The sequence below is a fragment of the Nelumbo nucifera genome, chromosome 3 (assembly GCF_055504915.1).
Source record: "Nelumbo nucifera cultivar China Antique chromosome 3, China Antique-T2T, whole genome shotgun sequence".
Lineage (NCBI taxonomy): Eukaryota > Viridiplantae > Streptophyta > Magnoliopsida > Proteales > Nelumbonaceae > Nelumbo > Nelumbo nucifera.
This window is the reverse complement of record NC_142651.1, coordinates 13917338-13935175: the sequence shown is the minus strand read 5'-3', so window position 1 is coordinate 13935175 and position 17838 is coordinate 13917338. Positions and strand designations below refer to the sequence as shown.

Genomic DNA, 17838 nt, shown 5'->3' with positions numbered 1-17838 from the left:
TTTTTCAAAAAATATATTTTTTCATCTTTGATTTCTTCCATATTGTAGCAAAACTCTCCTAGGGCTGTAATTGGATTGGAAGACCTTGGGTTCAAATTCAAATCCTAATGGATTAGAATTGTATTTGGATTTAATTTGACTTAGCTTTAATTTTTAAAATACAAAAAAATAAAAATTAATTATTTTTCAATTTTTATATAATAAATTAATGTAAATATAACATACTGAATTTATTATATATATAAATTTTTATATAATATAAATATAAAAATATAATTATATAAAATTTATATATTAAAAATAATAAATATTATAGTAAAATCATATTCAGATTTCAATTGAATAAGATGGAGTTAAATCTTAATCCGATCCGATCATTGATTGGATGCCAATTGTAAAATCCAAATTTGACCTTATTACAATAGTACATCATCCATCACCCGAATCTGAAATAATCGAATTAGATGTTTAAATCAGCCCATGGATTATTTTCGGGTATATTAATGGCCCTATTCTTATCCTTTTCATCTTTAAGATAGCTTAATTAGATGCATTTGGTATTTCTTATTTTAACAACTTATCTCCATTTTTCAGTTAAAAACTTAATATTCATAGTAACATTTTAACAGAAAAAAGAAAGCAAAAAAAAAGAGATAAATCCTTATGATAGGAAATTCTAACAAAGGAAAAGAAACCAAAAATACCAACACCTTCGTCAAATCTCACAAAAGAGCAGGGCAAGGGCATGAAACCCTTTCGTCACAACTTAAGTCTGATGACGATCAAGGACAAGCATCTGATTTATGGAATGTTCTAATAGGGCGGTGATCGATTTTTTTTTTTTGGTTTAATTTTCATTTGGAGATGTGGGTGGTCCGAGGCCATAGAGAGTCAATTGAAGTAGGCCGTTTTTTGTTCATTTCGGCGTCGGTGTGTGACCCGTGTCACACTTTTCTTGGCGAGAGATCAGAGTTGACGATTGACGAGAAAAAAGCCAGAAAGGATATGGAAAGGGGAGGGGAACAACACTACAACAGCGAAACTCGATTGCCCCCTCTCACAAATCACAAAGTCACAGCAACCAGACGGAAACTAATGACTAATGACAATTGTAAATGTATTCACTGTTTCACTATTATTAATAACATCTTTTTGTGGAAGATGATGTTGCTAATCTAATCCGTCCATCTATTGAAGTTATGTCGGTCGTTCATATTGGACAACGACCGAGTCTTGAGAGACTCAACCGATGAACGACCACTTAATCAAACGCATATCGTAGGGCGTAGGCTAGGAGATGAAGTGAAGGCAGTCATACGTCTAATGTCTTGGTGGACTTGGAAGCTTGGGGGTAAACGAGGATCCAAAATCCAACCACCAAGTTTCATGCTACTGCATTATAGAATACGCCGGCCTGAAAATTGAATTACCATTCTTATCCTTTTTACCTTTACACCCGCCTGAGATCCGACTCCTCCCTTGCAAATTTCTCTCTCTCTCTCTCTCTCTCTCTCTCTCTCTGCAGATCAGACCTTCAACACCCTGAGTAATACGGAATTCTCTCTTTGGCACGTAAAACGCCGGCATCAGATCTGTGGCGCCATACCGGATATATCTGCAATCGGCATTAATGGGCAGAGATTCAAATTTATAAATTATCTGCTAGGCAATAAAAACCATCACCATGGCCGGAAAAATGGACTCCTTTTCGATTCGAGTGCCTTACAAGAATATCAAACAAGCTGAGCTCGAGCTGGTCGGTTTGGACGATGCTCACCACCCGATCGACCTTAATTCTAGGGCTCCCAATGGAACCTCGAATGTTTCAGGTTCTTCTCCCTCTGCGCCCGGGCCCAATTACAGCAATTTGAAGACTTTGATTCTCAGTTGTATGGTCGCCGCGGGCGTTCAATTCGGTTGGGCGTTGCAGCTTTCTCTTCTGACTCCTTACATTCAAGTTAGAACTCTCTCTCTCTACTTTTTTCTCTATCTAATTTTTTAAATACAGCAATTTGTTGCTTGCTTTACGTTGATTTGATAGAAACGATCGAGATTAGAGTAAACTGCAAAGGTTCATATCACAAGTGAAATAAGAGGGACAAGCTTAATTTGTTAACTAAGCGTTTTTCGTTTTTTTCATGAGAATGCATTAAGATCTCTGTGCTTCGTGTCATTCGAGTAATTGATAAAATTACGCTTCATGTGTAACTTTTATATTTGAAAGTCCGTAAAATGAGAAAGGTAAAGGGTAACTAGGAACAAAATTTATCAGCATCAAATTTTTTCGGTGTTTGGGGAGGTTGCATATTCTGCTTACATTTATATACTATACTTGATGTTTGCATTAGATCGAAGTTTCAACATCTGGATTTGAACAAATACGAAAAGCTATCAGTAATTAAAAATCAACTGAAAATGGTTTTGATTTGCGATCAAGGATGCACCATGGCAATAATAACTTCAGGACGAAATAGCTTTCAAAAAAGGTGCAGAGGAGTCTGCTTCTAGAAGCATAACGAACTTGTCTGATGAAAAATTGGGGATGAAGCACTGGTGCATAACAAACTTCTATCTTCCATTGATGTAAGACTGGGCTGAGAGATGGGCCCAATGGCTCCAAATGTATCTTGTCAAACTGAATTTGATTTTAATGCTTTATGACCACCCCTCCAACTGAAAAAAAAAGAAGAAAACGCATCTTTATTGTTTGAGCTCCTTACAAATTGGGGAAATGGTTGATGTTTGGTAGCTATTCCTGATGTTGTTATATTTGCATGCTTAAGTAGTTGAAGTATTATGCTATCATTAAACTATCTAATACTTAAACAAAAATTTTAATCCTAAAAAGTTACAGGATCACAGCTTATGAATATAGAAGATTTTGCCAAAAAGAAAAAGAATTTAGAAGATTTCTGTTCAAGCAAAGGATTGAGTCTTTTTAGCGTGCCTTTCAGTTTATGCTGGACTTTTTCAAATACAACCTTTATGTTCTTATTTAAAAGATAAGATAGATTTTAAGGCCTAGGAATTCGGCATATTAATATTATTTATTTTCACAGGGTGTAATTATTAAGACATGAAACTAGTGTATTAGAAAACCAATTTGGATTCATTCTTGAGGGATCAATTATTAAAGCTATCTTTTTAACTTAGGAGATCATGAGAAATTTATGGAACAGAGTAAAGTTCTCCGTTTGGTATTTATCAACTTCTAAAGGGCATTATGGTCTCTAGGAATATACATGAAGGGACAATAACCAATAAAAGAACTTGGGAAGGATGAGAGAATTTCTAATCATAATGGTTTTACACCAAGGGTCAGCAATTAGTTTATATATATATATTTGCATTAATTATGGATGAACTAACTGGACATTTAAATAAAGCCGTACGTTGTTTTCAGCACCTTGGATAAACCATCTATAATGTGGGAGAAATTGAAGAGGATTCTGTCCACATAATTAGTGCAGAGTCTGCAGACTGGTTGAAGCGGAGAGGTGCATCCAGTATGCTACATGACTGGTATACCAATAAGGCAAAAAGGAAAACCTACTGAACAGTTATAGGACTAGCATTGCTATATGAGGCAGATTGTTAAGCAATCAAGAAACATGTTAAAAAAATGAGCGTAGCTTAGATAAAGATGTTGAGATGGTTGAGTTGCAGGACTGGAAAAGACATAATTAAAAATGAATACATTAGAGAGGACTCAGGATTAACAAGAGGGAAAGTCAACTTAGGTGGTTAGCCATGCCCATAAATGACATATAATTGCATTAGTGAGAAGGGGTGAATTGGCGAAAGTAGAAAAGGCTCTGAACAAGCAAGGGAGGGAAGGAGCAAAGAAAACATGGTCTGAAGTGCTAAAAAATGATATCAGGAGTTATAATTTGATAGAACATGTGTCTCTTGATGGAGCATAATGGTGGGATGCTATTTGTGCAGCTAATCCCAAATAATTGGGATTAAGGCTAGTTGAGTTTAGTTAGTTTCGCAGGGTGCTCTCTATGCAACCTATCCATCTTTACTGATTGCTGTATTATTACATCACTTGATTATATTCTCTTGTAGCAAGCATTTCATACTTTCAGTTCAGTGCTCAGGTGCTAGAGTTTGGAATGTGGATTTCATGCCAGTTAAGGGTATGAACCTCCAGAATCTGACAAACTGGCAAGTTGATGTGTCAATAATTTTAATTTCATGTTTGAGTGGTTCTGTACCTCCCATTTGAAAGTCATGACTTTATGACTGGATATAATCAGTTTACTCAAGGTGTGCAGGCATTGTCCATGCATTTGTGCCTACTTTATCTGGATATGCCAAGGACATTGCCTTTTCCTGAGTCATCAATGGCAAAATTTGCACACTCTTCCTTTCATTTGTCTCTTGATTCTCATCAAAATTAATAATTTCTTCTTCTTCATTACATCCTATAGGCTTCTCGTCAGGGGTTGGGTATGTTATAAGGGATTGTGACATTCTGGTCTCTTCTGATCTCTAGCACCCTTTTCCTGTTTAGCTTGGAATCATCTTGTTCTTCTCTCCTTTATGCTTCTTTTCCTCCTCAAATTACCACTTTGAGATTGTCCTCATATGCTTAAAACGAGAGAAAGTAAAGGTAAGACCCTATGAGATCAATCAAGTAATACTCATAAAAAAAAAGAGATCAATCAAATAATGGAGTGCATAAAACACAGGTTGCCAATTGGCTTCTATTGGATGTTTACCCACCTCCATGCAGTGTTTTTTTTTTTTGATCAATAACCAGAAATTTCATTAAAAATGAGTAAGATACAAGAGAACAACCAGGAGAGAGATAAACTCTCTCAAGTCTCTCCAAGATGGCAATAGAGGACAGCAATTACAGAACAGCCTAGAAAAGTTGATCCCTTCCCACCCCTTGCTTTGCCAAGACATTGGCAAAAGGATTTGCACTCCTTTAACCCACTGCAACTTGATCTCTATATCCTGAGTTAAAAGCTTAAACTTCCTCTTTTCATTAGCAAATTTCCACCAGTCAGTCTCGTTTTTCTGCAGCCAGTAACTACCAGCTTTGAATCCCATTCTATGATCAACTTTCTTATATTCAGCTCCTTTGCTTTTTGGATCCCTTCCATCACAGCCAGGATTTCTGCCCTCAAGGAATCTCCTGCACCTATTGTTCCCGAGTAAAGGGTAATAACACCTCTCTCCTCATTCCGAAAAACACCTCCAATACCTGAAGGGTCCGGATTCCCCTCACTGCTACCATTGAAATTCAGTTTAAAAAACCCACTAGGAGGTGGGGCCCAAACTGGCCTAATAACAGCTCTTGGAAGAGAAGAATGTGGTGAGATGATGTTTAGTTGTTCAGCCTCCCTAGCCAATGCAATAGCGAGTCTCTGCCTAGGCACTGGTTAGTCAAATATAATCTCATTTATATGCTAATATAGACTTAGAAATATGCAATAAAAGAATGTTGTAACTTATAACTTCCAGATTTTTTTTCCCCGAGTAAGTGCAATCTTGACTATTTAATGCCTTCACTGATAGCTTGGCAAAACAGGGCACAGCTTGGGAAACACTATTTTGGGCTGAGCTGTAATTTTGCATTAGTACATATGTACATTTTACTTTAGATTCTGTGTTTTAAGATTTTATGTGCTTCATGTTTGGAGAGGTGGCATCTTGTGCCTTCCCAAGGGAATGATTATGTAACTTCTTTCTGATTTAATGGAAATATGATATTTTATCTATAAAAAAAAACTGGTGCATCCTTGTTTGCGGTAACTGCATGCTAGCCAAGGTTCTAAATATCGATACGCCCGATACCCCTCTACCGGCGTATCGGTGCTTTTTTTTTTCAAATCCGGTTCAGGGGGGGTGGTTTAAGGTTTGTCCACCCCCTGAACCAGTCAAAACCCTGATACGCCCTCTGTAGGGGCGTATCAGGGTGCTCCCGATATGATACGTATCGGCCGATATGGGCTGATATGTAACGATACTTTGAACCTTGATACTAGCACAGCACTGATAGGAAGAAAACTTAAAAGAACTCCTCCACTTTTTTCTTTTATCATATGCCTTATTTCTATTATTCGATAACTATTTTGGCAATTCCTATGGCACCAGAAAGGTACGGTAGGTACCATACCTAAAACACTTTAACCAATGAAAACCTAGCGTGAATTTAAATGAAAATATCGTTTAATTGGTTATGAATGTTTTAGGTACCACCCTTTCAAAGCAGGACTCTACTGTTTTATATTGGTATAGATAAGCATAAACAAAAACAAATACAGCATTAAAATAAATTGATGTTTCACTACTAGATATGGTTGATGCTTAGTTGTCCCAAGCCATTGGTTGACTAGTTGCTTTTATGGTAAGACTACCTCCATGAGACTAGTATTTGCTGTTAGAGTATATTTTGAAGTTACATGTTTTTTTTAGGTTGCTTATAACAAAAATTACTCCTTTAGTACAGCTTTCTCCCAAATTGCTTCAAGACTGAAAAATTGATTATCTCTAACACAACTTTCTCCATTACCTGAAGATGGTCCTAGATATCAGGGGTCTTGGGAGGGGTAAAGCGGATATCAACCTAGCATTTTTTGCACATGTTCTCATGCTTGTTAGCCCAAGATATTACCATTTGTACTGAGCAATGGCCCCATCTGTTGATTATCAGTTTTACCTTGAAATAACAAGTCAGCAATTTAGTTGTTTCACTAAGGTAGGAATAATAGGGGCCATTACTTGGTGTAATGGTAAAATCTTGGGTTGTCAGGTGTGAGAACACGGGTTCAAGTTTGAGAGTGGCCACTTTGTGCAAAAACAGTAGCAAAGGTTAGGACTGTATGTCCATATCCAGTCCACCTCTCCCAAGACCCCAGATATCTGGGACCAACATTGGGCCTTTACTAAGGTACGAAAAGTAGGGTAATGTATTAAAGTAGATGTCTGAGTACATGGCAACTTTAGCTATTTCATTGTCACTTTTATGATGAGAATTCTGCTAAGGGATACTATTTCATTATTATTTCAATTGGTGGTATGAAGAATACTATTAATTTTTTTGCAGTTTTTGAGTATGTTGAAATGCCACCAATTTAGTTGTCATGGTATGGTAGCAGATCAATGATTGCAAATTAAGATCTAAGCAGTTTATTGAAAGGTTCTCTTTTCAGTATGTATAGTTTATCCTATAATGCTAGGATTAAAACCTTTTTGGTGAACACTTTCGTCTTCTGATCCATTCATCCACTAACATTAGAATGATATGTCCTCCCGCCCCCTCTTAGTTGTGTCTCTAGCTTTTTCTATATAGAACTGCATACACAAAACCTTTTTGTTTTTGAATAATGGTATGCTTAAAACTGAGTAAATGTATTTGCATTGGGGTGCTTTTATGCTAATGTACTTCCATTATTTTCAACTTTTTAAATCAGTTGAACAATTTATTATAAGAAATAGCACAAGAAAGAAAGCTGGTAGGGCCGAGCTTAAACCTAAATTTCCTAGAAAAAGATTGTAATTTTATAAATGAAATTTATTAGATAGATATTGCAACTAGTCTTTGCCTGGTAGCTTGTTATCCAAATATCATTATTTTCTCTCATTTTTATTTTGCTTATATTTCTCGTTTAACTGTTGTTTTTAGTGATATTGACACAGTTATCTTTTTGTACTTTGCTTTTCCACTATTTTGTACAGACTCTTGGAATAGAGCATGCCTTTTCTTCATTCATTTGGCTTTGTGGCCCTATTACAGGCCTTGTGGTAAGCTATCACAACCATCTTGTTTCCAATGCAGTCTCCAAATTTACGCCGTTTCGGTTTGCTACCTTAAATTTTCTGGTCACATAATTGTTTGAAGCTAGGGGCCATTGCTTGGTATTATGGTAAAATCTCGGGCTGGTAAGCAACTAAGCATGGAAATACAGGTTCAAGTCTGAGAGTGATAACTTTGTGCAAAAACTGCCAAAGGTTAGGACTGTACCAGTTCACCCTTCCGAAGATCCTCAGGACATTTATGTTGATGAGTTTGCATTTCTTTTAGCAATGTCAATATTAGGTAGCTCATTGATAATATTTTCTATAGGAATTATGGTAATGATTGTGCACAACCTGAAATAGGTAGCTTCTTTTCCTTTTTTTTTTGTTGGTGTTGTTTTAAAGGATTTAAGAATGAGATCAGGCAAATAAAGTGGAAAACGAAGAAAACTCTCTTCAAGCCACACCAGCTTACTTACGACTAACATTGCTGTTGTTCAGGAAATCCCTAACAAGTAACATTTCAACTTTGCACAAAGATATGACTTGAGATTTGCTTTTGATTTATTGGGATCCAAAATCCTTTCCCTCCTTGCTTCCATCCTCTCTCTCTCTCTCTCTCTCACACACACACACACACACACACACACACACACACACTCTCCCTCTCTCCTCCACCCCCAAGTCTCAAGAGTAATTGTTCTTTCTATTGGTGTTTCTGAAGTAATTTACTTAATTAACTTTATTAAATTGGCCCATTTTCAAACTTTAGGATCAAAAGTGGCCTTTTTCAAACTTTAGTAGTGTCACATAATGTTGTTCTTTCTATGGGTGTTTCTGAAGTAATTTACTTAATTAAATTTATTAAATTGGCCCATTATCAAACTTTAGGGTCAAAAGTGACCTTCTTCAAACTTTGGTAGTGCTACATAACGTTGTCTAATGGGTCTGCCAATGCCGTCTGTTTTTGCCTATGGTTGGCCTTTTCTCCAAAGTCTCGGGTCGAAAGTGGCCCTTTAAATTCTTTAGGGTCAAAATTGGCCTTTTTGCAAAGTTTAGGGGTTGTTAGAGCCAAAAATCCTTTTTTTTTGGTGATACCCCTTGACATTTCTAGGTGATGTTATGTCCTGCTGTGGTTTTTGGAGGCTTTTGCAGAACACTTGCTTACAGGATTAATAACTACTGTCTGGGAATGGACCAGCTTCAGGGTCTGCCCTAATTTAGTTCAGTTGTAAATGTTCTGTCTGAACCTGTGGTAGGCTGGTAGCAAGTAAGTTCTGTCAGGTTTTTGTAACGATATGATGAAATTGGGGTTAAAGTATGATGGGTTTGCGTTTGTCTTAGCTTCTTGGTTGCAAATATGAGTGCTATACAGATTATTCTATATGAAAATATTGGGTTTCATCAGCAACTTAGGTTTTTTTAATAGTTGTGTTGGCATGTTTTCTTGCCACCTGTCATCATCATGCTATCCCAAGATGTATCCTATGGACATTTTTTTTTGATCAATAATGTATCCTATGGACATCTCAGTTGTTGAAATGTAGAAGAGCAAGGACGGATCTTTGATCAGGGAGATTGACTGGGGGGCTTGGCTCAAGATGTCCAGCACACAACTGGCATGGAATTAAACTGTGTTGGTTATCTTGCTGAGACAATTCAGTGTAGAGTAGCCACTGAACTATTTATTTGCTTGGTTGTAGAATTGGATCCAGCATGATTATTGATTATTTTTTTAGCTCTTAGTGGAACAGTTCGTTGTTTTGTCTCCATTGCCATTGTGAATGCAAAAACTATAACTTCCATAGTTTCTGTAAATCATCCCTATCTGGCTTTTGTGATGAATTTGATCATGGATCCTTGATTGGGTTGTGTGCACTAGTTCCTATTCGGCAGTTCTTGTGTTCTTATTATTCAAGTTAAATGTGTATTCTTTATTCATGATGCTCAGGTTCAGCCCTGTGTTGGTATTTGGAGTGATAAATGCCATTCAAAATATGGAAGACGACGGCCATTTATTTTGATTGGATCTCTTATGATCTCTATTGCTGTGAGTGTTGAACTGTTGATAAATCTTGTGCTAGGTTTCATTAATTATTCTTTGTTTCACTTTCTTTGACCATATGAATGGTATCTTGCAATTAGGTTACAATCATTGGGTTTTCTGCAGACATAGGATACCTTTTAGGGGATACAAAAGAGCATTGCAGGTGAAAGCCTCTCTCTCTCTCATGCACACACACACACAGACATGTATGTATGTGTGTGTGTGTGTGTGTGTGTGTGTGTATGTCTGTGTGCTTTTGTAGGTTTATATATACATTCATATACATATACATATGCATGTATGTATATCTTTATAAAATGTTTTGCTAAATTCCTTATTATAAATGCAGTAAATATAAGGGTACTCGAACAAGGGCAGCCATTGTCTTCATCATTGGTTTTTGGATGCTAGATCTTGCTAACAATACAGTGCAAGTAAGGTTTTTCTGAAATGATACTTAGTGTTTTTCTTCTTTGAGTTTTCTAGGAGCACTGTGCTGACCATGCAAGGATCAAAATACCGATATGATATTTCCGATACCCATATTGGTGGACCCTGAAACGCATGGATACACCGATACAATAATGATTCTGGGGTTTTAAAACTTCTGGGGGGGGGGGGGTTATAAGCATCCCTCTAGTACTTATAAAATAAAAAAATGAAAAGCCAAAGGCTATGGGCGATATCAATATGCATCAATACCCTGTATTGAGCATATTGATATTTTGATCCTTGAGACCATGCTGAATGTTGCATATGGGCTTATTGTAAAATTTCTCTTCGTTTACAGGGACCAGCTCGTGCCCTTTTGGCTGATCTTTCAGGTTTGTTTTTACCTGCATTTAAATGACTGTAGGATTAGTGAATTTTAATCTTCAGACCTTTATTTTCCTTAAAGGTGACTTGTTACCAGTAGGTAATTTTGTAGGGTTTGTTAAGATTCATCATTAACTTATTACAGGACCTGATCAACGAAATTCAGCTAATGCAATATTTTGCTCATGGATGGCTGTTGGGAATATCCTAGGATTTTCTGCTGGTGCTAGTGGACATTGGCACAGGTACAAAGTCTCCTGGCATCTAAGCTTATGAGAATTGGATACAAATGTATATTGAAGTCATTGAACACAAATAGTTAACTATGCTTTTATGTGTTGGCATTCTATTTTTAGATAATTTCTGATCTAAACACATGAATTAGAAAGAGAGCTAGACATCCTCTATGTTTGATAGTTCTGGGTCTTGCATTTGATAATAGAGTTTGTTTTGGTTATCTTGCAGTCCTATAAAAATTGTTATAGCACCATCACCTTAGCAAGTGAAGTGTGCTGACTCTTTTTTTTCCCTAATTTGTTACAGTAAGAATAGCATCCCTCTTTAGCATTTTGACCAATTTGTTTGTTGTGGACTCATGGCTTTCTGTTCTGGGCCTCACACACTCTGAAATGTCATTGTTTGAAATCTAAATAAGATATAGCTTCATGAATGGATAGAGATCATTGTTTCAATTGAAATTCTACTTTTCATTCTTCTTTCATGATATTGATTTTATTTTTGATTTATCTTAGCTGATGTATATCTAACTTCTTATTTTTGAGCAGTTGGCTTCCATTTCTAACAACTAGAGCTTGCTGTGAAGCCTGTGGAAATCTGAAAGCAGCCTTCCTAGTTGCAGTTGTGAGTTGCTTATAATTATTATTCTCTGTGTTCCTTTCCTTTTCAAGCCATGTTTTCCAAACAGGTTATGGTCAGAGTTTACTTGTGTTTAAAATTTCATAGTCATTGGTCAACTAGTTTAGGAGTTATCTATAATTTTTGTTTTTCTTAGCTTTAGTAGTATTGCCTGCATCAATAGTGTCTGTATATGTCTATAAAGTGGAAAAAATTTTATGAATGAATGGAATTCTTTTGAGTTTAACAGCTTATGTTATGAGTGATAGTGATTTGCTAGGCACCCTATTGGGTGATTTCGGGTTTTCTCTCTCTTCTTTATCTCTTTCTGTCTTCTTAATTTTGTGTGCAGCCATTGCAGCCATAAATAGCCATAGATTCTTCATAAAAAAACATTCATTTGACATTCCCAAAGGATTGAAACTTATATTCATATTTTTTTTCTTCCCATTCCAGCCATTTTTGTCTTCTTGTGGAAAATCATCTCTGTTTGCTTCCATAATGGGATGCCTCCCATAGATCAACCTTCCATCTCTAAGGGGCCATTTGGTAACAGCTGAAGTTGTTGAACTGAATGACTTATTATTTTGTGGACAAAATAATTAAATAATAAAATAATCAAGGGTATAGCTATTGAACTTCAGCTTCAGCCATTACAGAGTCCACGACCTCCTTAAAAACTTATTCACTAAAGACAAAGCAATAAGATTTTTGGTTCAGCCACTTCAGCCATAGTTTTCAGGTTTTCATCACAAGGGAAATTTTCATTCTTTTGTGGAATATGTGCTTTAAACCTTGCCAAACTTGGTCCCCTTCTATTATTATCCATTCAAAATCTACTTAAGAAATTCCATTGAAAATTTTTTGACCTATTTTCCTTGTGCATTCTTGTACTATTAGGACAAATTTGTAATTCTTGCAGTTGATCCTTAAGTATCGTACATTAGTTGGTATCAGTGTTGTAAGGTTAGAACTGGACACAAAATCGGAATGCTTATTGGTCATGGGTCAAATGGTTTGACCATGAGTCATATAAATAATATGTAATAAATTTTGTAATTTACATTACATGTGTTAGAGGCAATTAGATGGTTAAACTACTGTTTTTTAATACAATTGACCAGGGGGTTCAAGTCTTACAACTTGCATTTTATTCTGTGTGTGTATGCATTTAATTAATATATGTATTAATGATCACAACGGACATGATGGATTAACTGTAGAATATTAACACATGTGACTAAGTGTGTAATGATTTAGTGACCAAGGCAGAAACTTGGCTGGTTTTCAATGGTTCTACTGGGTTTTGACCAATTTGACCAGTTTTCCAGAAATCTGAAAAATCGGGATATTAAAAAACTGGATTGGTCTCTGATTCCTGGGATTCACGCCTTGACCAGCCGACCTGGTCCAAGTCTTACAACACTGGTTGTTATTAGAGAAGGTGGTCCTACATGACTACCTCAATGGGATTGTAACCACCATATGTAAAAAAATGTTGTAATGCTGGAGTGATAATATAACATGCAGTGCAAACTTCAAAAATTATATTCTATTTTGTAAAAAATAAGACTATGGTCACTATATAAGCTGAGTTGTATTCTTTTCTGTTATGACTGTTAAACTAAGATGGACACTCTCAAGTAAATACTCATTACTATTAATTCTTACTTCAACCAAGAATGTATTGACTTTTAACTGTTCTAGAGTTTCAAATATCTATAAATTCTTAGGACAGATAGCTCTTTGCACAGGCATCCTGCTTTGCTGGTAAATGTATTGTGTTTATTTATTTGATTGATTGATAATTGTATATTATGCATGTATGTATAACTGTCAATGGAAAACAACAGTTAACTTTGAAGGGCTATGATTGAAAATCTCTATTGGTTTGCTGTCCTTTTCAAACATTTTTTCTGGTTTACATTTACTTTAATCTTGTTTCACCCACTTTCATCATTTTTTTTTCATGCTAGTTCCATTTTTCTGACCCAGAATTTCTTTTATGAGCTCCTATGTTGGAATATGTCATCAATATTATTAATCCAACTGCATTTTCTCCTTAATTAAAAATAGCTCATCTGGTAGCTAACTATACATGCAGGTTTTTCTTACATTCTGTACAATTGTGACGCTGTATTTTGCTAAAGAAGTGCCACTAGTTAGAAATGAGCCCCATCGCCTATCAGATTCTGCTCCTTTATTGGATGAAGTCCCAGAATCTGGGAGTGAGCTGAGAAAATCAAATTCCTTTACGCCAAATAAAGAGGATCAAGGTAAAACTATGGATGGAAATACACAGCATATTGACCTGAAAGTTGATGAAAGCTTGCCTGATGGACCTGGAGCAGTGTTGGTAAATCTCTTGACAAGTTTAAGGCATTTGCCACATGGAATGCATTCAGTGCTTGTCGTCATGGCTCTCAGTTGGGTACGTGCTTTGTTAGATATTCATTAAGTTTTGGTCACATAGACTTGCTTGGTTATGCCAATTTTGTATTAGGATCAATATTCTGTTCACTCAGTTATTGAGAGTGTTAACGTAGAGTTTTGCTTTGTGGTATGGTTCATTTTGGGCTATTTGGTTTCTTCTACTCTAAGTGATCATGTATTGCCTGCAGCTCTCTTGGTTTCCATTTTTTCTCTTTGATACGGATTGGATGGGGAGGGAAGTTTACCATGGGGATCCAAAAGGGGATGCCAATCAGGTGGTAGCTTATGAAGACGGTGTCAGAGAAGGTGCATTTGGTTTGCTATTGAATTCAGTAAGAACTCAAGATTGATCAATTATATCTTTATTTTCCAAGATATAAGTCATTTTTGTTGAAGCCAAATATGGAGAGCACTAGAGCAATTACATCTTGGAAGCTGTGAAAATTTTCCCTTCCTATCTGGAAAAATGGATCTGATTTTTTTTTTTTTTATTGGAAACTGAAAATGGATCTGAATATTGACTCATACTTTGTCTGGTTAGGTTGTTCTTGGAGTCAGCTCTGTTCTTATTGAGCCAATGTGTCAATGGATGGGTGCAAAAGTAGTATGGGCTATGAGCAATTTTATTGTGTTTGCCTGCATGGCAGGCACTGCCATCATTAGTTTGTTTTCTGTTAGTGAATACTCCAAAGGAATTCAACATGTCATTGGAGGGAATGAAAAAATTAAGATTGCTGCCCTGGTTGTATTTGCTCTTCTTGGCTTTCCTCTTTCTGTAAGTTACAGACATTCTACAGTAATTTCAATTCCTTTGTATTTATGCCTGCATGGTGATGTTGAATTTATAAGCAATGACTTCATTTTTTTTGGGCAGATCACCTATAGTGTTCCCTTTTCTGTCACCGCAGAGTTGACTGCCGATACAGGTGGTGGGCAAGGTTTGTATAAAATCTTATTTTGACTGTCCTCTAGTTTGGTCTGTTGTATTATCTGATGGTGAGTGGTAAAGAGATTGAAGAGGATGCCACTTGTAGAATTAGAGCAGGGTGGACAAAAGAGATGGACGTATCCAGAGTGTTTTATGAATGGAGAATGAAAACTACACTGAACAGAAAATTTTACAAGATGAATACGAGGCTGACAACATTGTATGCAGCAGAATGTTGAGTAGTCAAGGAGCACTTCAACTCAACTAAGCATTGTGCCAAGTATATGGGGTTGGCTACACGAGTCCTGTTCCGCTATACCACTATCCAGTGTCATATCCCAAAGATGAGCACAAAATGAGAATGACAATCCAAGATCCATGTTGATAAGAGTTTGGAAAAATGTTTTAATGCCAGTTGCAACCTGACACATATCAGGGATTGGGACTGGCAGTTTAAGACAAGGCCAACACTTGCAGAATTGCAGTCAAGAAACATATCTAAAAACTGGGTGTGGTAGAGTTGTGGATGTTGAGATGGATGAGTGGCAAAACTAGAAAAGAGGTTAGAAAAGAGCATATACATGGATATCTAGTAGTCCTTGTAGGAGAAAAAAAATGAGGGAGAAGTCACTAAGATGGTTTGGAAATTTGCATGGAAGACCAACTGCTGCTCCAGTCAGGAATGATCTGATGCAGATTCAAGGGTCTAGATCAACCAGAGGCTGGCCAAAAGGGACATTAGTTGAGGTAGTGAGAAATTATTTGAGGGCTTACAGTTTAACAATGGAGATTGCCCTTGATGGTGGAATGATGAAGCAGAATTTATGTAGATGATCCCTTATATAGTTGGGACAAGACTTTGTTGAATTGAATTGAGTTCAATTATGATGGTGCAATATAGTCATCTGCAACTCTGAAAATTATGTATGTTTTTTGCAGGATTGGCCATTGGAGTTCTAAATCTTGCAATTGTTGTTCCTCAGGTATGTCCCACTTCTTTTTCGTTAGCTTCCATTTGTTTTCCAAATTAAATTCTAAATATAATACCTTATGCTATTTTGGAACAAATCATTCATTTGAATCATGGTGGGGTATTCTTTGTAGTTGGTACTCAAGTGCTTTGATTTTCATTTACTGTTACTTGAAACTTGATTATTTTAAGTATAATAGCATATGATGATCTGGGGTTTTGATTTTTTATTAGATTTGACACTAATTTTCATGGTTAGTATAGATTATTTATTTATTGTGGACAAACTCTCAGATTGGCACTCACATAGTCTGTCACTGTGAAGTGTATGTTTGACAGATTGGTATTAATCCATGTTATCTTCTGTCTTCCTCTTGTCCAAGTACCTGCTGGTTTATGTTGATATATGCCAAGTAGTTTGTGCTACACTTTTGTGACAATAGTCGTGTGTATGTTTACATCAATTTTCTTATTTCTATTTTTTTAATTTTTTTTTCTCAGATGATTGTATCTCTTGGAGCGGGTCCATGGGATGCTCTTTTTGGAGGAGGAAACATACCTGCCTTTGTTCTGGCTTCTATTTTTGCTCTTGCAGCAGGTATTGTTGCAGTTCTTAAACTGCCAAAGCTTTCAAAAAATTCCTACAAATCAACAGGTGTTCATTTTGGCTGACTTCCCTGCCCAAACAAGGCAAACACCAGCTTCAAGTCTGTATGATTCAGGCAACCATGACAGCAGGTTCAACCCATTTATTGTGTAGGGAATAGTTCCTACACAGTGTGTTCCATTCAAATTCATTCATTCTTTTCCCTTGTCCTGCTGCACTTGTAGATCAGTGTATATTATGTCATTATATTGATATCCGGCAACTCCCAACATAATCACTCGAGCTTTGATATCTGGCTTTCATAACCTGGCCGCTTGTATCTGTTTTAACTTTTACGTGCTTCTACTTCCTCGGATGTTATAAAGTTGATAGTGTATGGAATTGATGGTGATATAATTTTGAAGAATTATATAGTAAATACATCAGCACAATCAAGTGATTGTACATTGCGGTGGTTCATCACATCCCATCTCCCATCATCAACTCGTTTTATCATTTTATGTACCGTGTTTAATCATATAGGTTGTTCGATTAAGATGGATGGTGGTGAAATTTTGGATCTAGAACGTCAAACCAAGAAATGGACAGAATCAAATTTCTGATACAAAAAAACTGGATACAGCATTGCCCTTGAGAGTTTGCAAAATTTAAAGGACTAACTAATTTATGCGTGCTTTACATGGGACAAGGCTTAGATGGGAATGATGATGCATGCATGCATGCTTTACAAGGTAATGTTGATTATTATTATTATTAGTAGTAGTAGTAGTACCTCGACAATTCAGTATCCTGATTTTCAAAATGTGTCAATCTAGTACCTGTTGTTAATCAGCCATCAGTTATGTGTATTATGTGATGACATGTGATTTATTTTATTTTTTTTAAAAATGTTAAAATTATCCTTAGAAATACTGTTCATCATCTTCTTCTTCTTCAGGAATTAAATTAAACCAAAGCAATGGTGAACAACTCCAAACCTGTTAGGAATCCCAATAAACGAAAACTCTTGAAAACACAACAAGAAACAAAATCTGAACTCCTCCCTATTTGCAACCACCAACCAATTATTCTTAGTCTAAGAAGCTGAGGGTTTCACTAAACATGTTTAAAATGACAGCAATATCACCCATCTAATGGATCATCTAGAAGATTTAAAAGCACAAACAAGAGCACGAAATGCATGCCTACCAAACCTTACAACAGAGAACACAGAAGAGCAAAACCATTCTTCAAAGTCCAGAGAAAAATCAGCTCAAATTACATTTGGTCTTTTCTGTAGCAGTGATTCAAGAAGAAAGACAGGTAAAGAGCATTTGTACATGTCATTTAATGGCTGATTGATGGTAGGTACTGGATTGACACATTTTGAAAATTTAGGCACTATGCCTGAAATAGAGAATAATATAGTAGTGTAGCAGTCTAATATT

General features: G+C 36.2%; 1 protein-coding gene across 2 annotated transcripts; it reads left to right on the top strand.

The window, feature by feature from the left end:
• Positions 1-1292: 1292 nt before the first annotated feature.
• On the top strand, positions 1293-16842 carry SUT2 (sucrose transporter 2). Of its 2 annotated transcripts, XM_010258562.3 has the most exons (14): positions 1293-1957; positions 7696-7761; positions 9707-9805; positions 9901-9965; positions 10152-10236; positions 10593-10626; positions 10764-10863; positions 11404-11479; positions 13578-13904; positions 14095-14238; positions 14448-14681; positions 14781-14844; positions 15774-15817; positions 16306-16842. In XM_010258562.3, the coding sequence occupies exons 1-14, from the start codon at positions 1685-1687 to the stop codon at positions 16474-16476; spliced, it is 1782 nt and encodes a 593-aa protein (XP_010256864.1). In that variant the 5' UTR covers positions 1293-1684; the 3' UTR covers positions 16477-16842. The 2 variants fall into 2 exon arrangements, with proteins under 2 accessions (XP_010256864.1, XP_010256856.1); XM_010258554.3 differs by having other exon boundaries at positions 14448-14844.
• Positions 16843-17838: the final 996 nt, after the last annotated feature.

Bases quoted from the DNA above. Each gene is read 5' to 3' on its own strand.
- SUT2 (XM_010258554.3), top strand. From the start codon at position 1,685: ATGGCCGGAAAAATGGACTCCTTTTCGATTCGAGTGCCTTACAAGAAT. The intron at 9,806-9,900 runs GTGAGTGTTGAA...TCTTGCAATTAG, and splicing joins CTCTTATGATCTCTATTGCT to GTTACAATCATTGGGTTTTC. The intron at 14,845-15,773 runs GTTTGTATAAAA...TGTTTTTTGCAG, and splicing joins CGATACAGGTGGTGGGCAAG to GATTGGCCATTGGAGTTCTA.